The sequence below is a fragment of the Pundamilia nyererei genome, unplaced genomic scaffold (assembly GCF_000239375.1).
Source record: "Pundamilia nyererei isolate P.nyererei 1_Seehausen unplaced genomic scaffold, PunNye1.0 scaffold00017, whole genome shotgun sequence".
In the NCBI taxonomy this organism is placed as follows: Eukaryota; Metazoa; Chordata; class Actinopteri; order Cichliformes; family Cichlidae; genus Pundamilia; species Pundamilia nyererei.
In genome coordinates, this window is record NW_005187418.1 from 1,534,134 (window position 1) to 1,538,676 (window position 4,543).

Genomic DNA, 4,543 nt, shown 5'->3' on the forward strand with positions numbered 1-4,543 from the left:
ATCTGCTCTATGTTAATAAAAGTGCCTGTGTGACATCTGGGACACAGCTTTGACTAAGAACTCTCTTTTTGTTCTTACTTTATGGCTTTAAAAAAATATATCGAGATATATCTTATATCGCCATCCAGCTAAAAAATATCGAGATATGAATTTTGGGTCATATCGCCCAGCCCTATGTCAGCTGATACAGGAACAGCAGCAGGGATTTCTTCACAAAAGCTTTTCTGTTTAACTAAGGAAAATAAAATCAGGGCGCTTCCTAATATAATTCTCCCATTTATTGTAAACATTTTAGTTTCAACAAGGATATCTGTGAATTTTATTTATTGTTATCATCATAGAAATATTTGAAAAAAGTTTTTAAAAAAAATAATTTTTTTACCGAACTTGCAAAGTAAACCATAACATTCACAATTTGAGAAAACGGTGTTTGGCAGCACGATGCAAGAAGGCAGTGTTCTACTCCCTACCATTTACAAAGGGGAACCAATCAGAAGAAAGCTTACTTAAACGAAGGATGGTCTTAAAGGGGGAGGAGCAAAAATAGCTTGCTTCAGACATATGATCAGCTGCAAAGCTATGCTAAGAGCTAGTAGCCCTATAGCCCTGCCAGACTGGAGACCTGTCCAGGGTGTACCCCGCCTCTCGCCCTATAAGAGCTGGGATAGGCTCCAGTGCCCCCCGTGACCCTGAAAGGGATAAGTGGATGGATGGATCATCAATTTAACATGTAACTTGATCAATCAAAGGTATATAAATTGACAGTAATAGAATACAAATTTGATGCTGTAAATATTCTGATGTTATATATTGAAAAGGGGAAGAACAGACTTTTGGTCATTGCAGTCATAAAAATTCATTCAGTCATAACGATTAAGGCTTTAAACTTATGAGGAAAGTGTTACTGAGGTCGCAAATAAAGGCGCTTCTGGGCTGTTTTTCCATAGACTTTTATATGACCCAGTCTTTGTAAGCAGGGGAGTGGCACACTGCTAATCACCTCTACATTGTCCTCAGAAACCACATATGCCTTTTAAGTGGTCATAATTGATTTTCTTCCTCTGCAGATTCTCCAGAGGGAACCTCCACAGCTCCTCCTAGTGGTAACTCCAGTGAGTCTCCCACCCCTACTCCGCCATCCTCCCTGCCTCTGCTTTCAGCCAACCACGAGGTACAGCACGTGGAGGTAGAGCTGGTGACCCCTCCCCCAGCCGTCATAGGAACATCGCCCAAAACGGGCATCATTCGCAGGACACTCAAGTATTCAGAAACTGACCTGGACGCTGTCCCGCTTCGATGCTACCGTGAGACGGACATAGACGAGGTGCTGCTGGCCGAGCAGGAAGACGCCGACTCTGCATTTGGGAGCAACCGCAGCGTGCAGGGAACCTCAGGGACGGGCAGCAGCCCTCTGGGAGGGCTGGCTTATGGGAGAACAGATGGGGAGGAGGAGGCGATGAGGGAAGGAAGAGCTGTGGAGGAAGAAGGAGAAGACGATGAGGAGGAAGAGGAAGAAGAGGAAGAAATGGTGAGCTGGGCAAGTGTGAGGATGCAGGGAGACAGCAGGAAGCAGCAGTGTGCAGCTGAGGAGGAGCCTGAGGTGTTTGGACACCTTCTGAAGAGGTGAGCAGACGCCTCGTGTGAAGCTGTAAACACAAACAGGAGAATTCTGGTGATGCGGGATGTTCCCCTGACCTAAATGTAGGGATCTCATCCCTAACCTACTTTTCAAGTTGGTCATAATCAGGAAGTAAAAGTCACAACTTTTAAACAGTTCAGTAAATTACGTTCTGGCAAAAGAAAAAAAAAATCTTATCAAAAGTCTCTTTTTCTTTATTTTCTATCCTGTCTGTTCAGACCAGTGGAAACCTTTTTCGACAACCACCATCCAGCCTTGAAATCCCCCATCTTGGTATCCGGACCCCGCCTCGCCACAGAGGACACCTTCAGCCGCCACTTTGAGAGCATCATGGAGTCGCACCGAGCCAAAGGGACGTCGTACAACAGCCTCGACAGCGAGGAGCTGCTCACCTCCAGCACCCACACTGTCCTGACCTTTGACCTGCCCACACTAACACCCGCTATCCACGGCCCCGTGTGCCAGAGCGCCAGGCAGATCGTCCAGCTCAGCTTCGCCCCGCTGGCGCACGATGAGAGGCCCAGTCTGTCTGACTCTATCTTTACTGTGACGGGGGACTCGGACGCCACCCGAGCTCCCTCCAGCGAGAGGCTGAGCAGCGGATCAGATGATACCCCGCCCAGAGGGCAGGAGCGTTCACAGCTGGGGAGCAGCTGGTACAGCAACCCCTCCTTCTCCTTACCCAGGTGAGATCGCCTGTCAGGTGGAAAGTTCACTGATTAGTATTTTTGGTGAGTCTGAGATGTTTTTTAGGTATAAAAATCTGGGGGAGGATTCTGAAAAATTCTGCATCACTTTCAATGGGATCTTAAGAAGAGGAGAGGTGCAAAAAAAGCTATTGATTAAACCAAACTAGGGAGAAAATTACTCTAAACTACAGAAAACAGCTTCACAACAAGATGCCACCTCCTCACTGGGTCTAACGCTTAATCAGAGTATAAAAAGTACAGCTGGGGGCTGTGGCTCAGGAGGTAGAGCAGGTTTGGTGGTTCGATCGCTCCAGTCTTCATACCAAATGATCCTTGGAGAAGATACCAAACACAGAGTTGCTCCTGATGCATGAATGTTAGATATAAAACACTTAGATGCAGAAAAAGTGTTTGTATCAATGTGTGTGAGTAGGTAAATGAGGCATGAAGTATAAAGTGCTTTGGTGCTCAAGTAGAGGAGAAAAGTGCTGTTTAAGAACCGGTCATTCAAACAGTGCCAGTGGTTACAGAAAACCCCTTTCATTTTCTCCTGCACTGCTACTGTGCTCCAGGCCGTTACTACTCAGGAAATAATCATCCAAACTTGTCTTCACTGCCATTATTATCAGCTGATTTCCAGGAAACACATGTAAAACACATCAGAAGAGCGGGAAATACAATCCCCCAAAACATCAACCTTATTCTGACTAACAGAGCACGTCACAAACCCACAAACAGAGAACAGAAACTTGATAACGATTAGGCTTATCGCCGTTTCTCTTTGAGATCAGGGTCTGATGAAAAGGGGGAAGGATCTATTTCACATGTTAAGGTCAATGTGTCCTGAAGGAGCCGTAAGGGGAAAATACACCATCGTCACAGGGTGTGGGGGCCGATTTTCATCTGTTCGTGCTCCTTTTTGCTTCTCTGAAATGACCTCACCCTCCAATGTCAACATGAGCAAAAGCTTTAAATTTAGTTCTCGCTCGTGACTGGCGATAAATTCGCCGGTCGAAGGCCATTTTTTAATGAGAAGAAGTGACACATACCGTAATGAAATCTGAACACAAGGAGACTCCTTGGACACACAGCTGTAAACGTTGACGTGTCTCCAGTGTCCACTTACGATCCGCCCGCACAACATGTAACAAGTGCAAACAGAGTTAATATGTCAGCATAGTGATACTAAAAGTGCTCCATTGCATCTCTGTATCTTAATTCTTTCACTCTGCTGCATCAACTTTGTAGTTCAAAGCCTAATTTATCATATAGTGGGCTTAGTACAGCCCATCAGTTCATCTTCTACCTGAAATAAGCTGTTGTAGCGTTCTTTCCATCTTCTTATAAGCCAACTTACTGTATCAGGGAGGGATCCCTCTTTCTATGACATTATGCAGAGCATATATATATATATATATATACTACACTTGAGAAATAAGCATATATATATATATATATATACTACACTTGAGAAATAATAATCATATAAACCTCTCTGGACAGGCAAAGCTACAGTATGTAAACAGGACCTTATCTTTTGTATTTCTGAATCCTTTTCCCTTTAAATACTAATTCTACAACACACAACAAACAAATCCAGGTCCGTCTAATATGCTTAAAGTTGACTTTTTCACTGAGTCGAACCCCGACCTGCCACCCAGCCTGGCATTATGAGCCAACATCAGTGCCGGACCTCACTAACGCTCCTGTGGCTGAACGGCGGAAAGTCCCTGAAGCCAGGATCTGGCAGAGAGCCTGAAACCAGAAGGCAGGGGAGGCTGCTCCAGCAGGAGATTAATCTGGGTTTTTGGAAGGAGATGTTCCAACGGTCATAAGCTGTTTTCCCACACGGACAGATTCAGATTATTTCAGGAGAATCAGATCCAGATATTTTACAGTTTTTGTAAAACTTGTATCACACAGCATCACACAGCAGGAAATAGTTCACATAAAAGTAAAAGGTCAACACACCACACTATTAGCTGAGCAGCTCATTCGCACATCAGCACAATAGGACATCACACTGAGTTTAAGAGGGGGCTGTCAGGTTATAGCAGACATTTACATTTCTAACATGCACTTCACATGTCTGGAAGTTCAAAATCAAGAACCTTTATTGTCACACAATAAAATGACAGTTATAGCAACCTTACATGGTGTGTGATGTTCATAAAATATCATAAATATAAAATGCGTTTTTTTAATATATATATAT

The 4,543-nt window shown here is 44.2% G+C and overlaps 1 protein-coding gene across 3 annotated transcripts in view; it reads left to right on the forward strand.

Annotated features, from left to right (window-relative positions):
* Window positions 1–4,543, forward strand: part of LOC102194592 (PH and SEC7 domain-containing protein 1-like) — a 96,586-nt gene that overhangs the window by 30,975 nt on the left and 61,068 nt on the right. For all 3 annotated transcript variants that reach the window (XM_005725756.2, XM_013909010.1, XM_013909009.1), the window contains exons 4-5: window positions 1,068–1,623; window positions 1,858–2,325. In XM_005725756.2, the coding sequence (XP_005725813.2) occupies window positions 1,068–1,623; window positions 1,858–2,325 (1,024 nt within the window). The remainder of the gene's footprint in view (window positions 1–1,067; window positions 1,624–1,857; window positions 2,326–4,543) is intronic.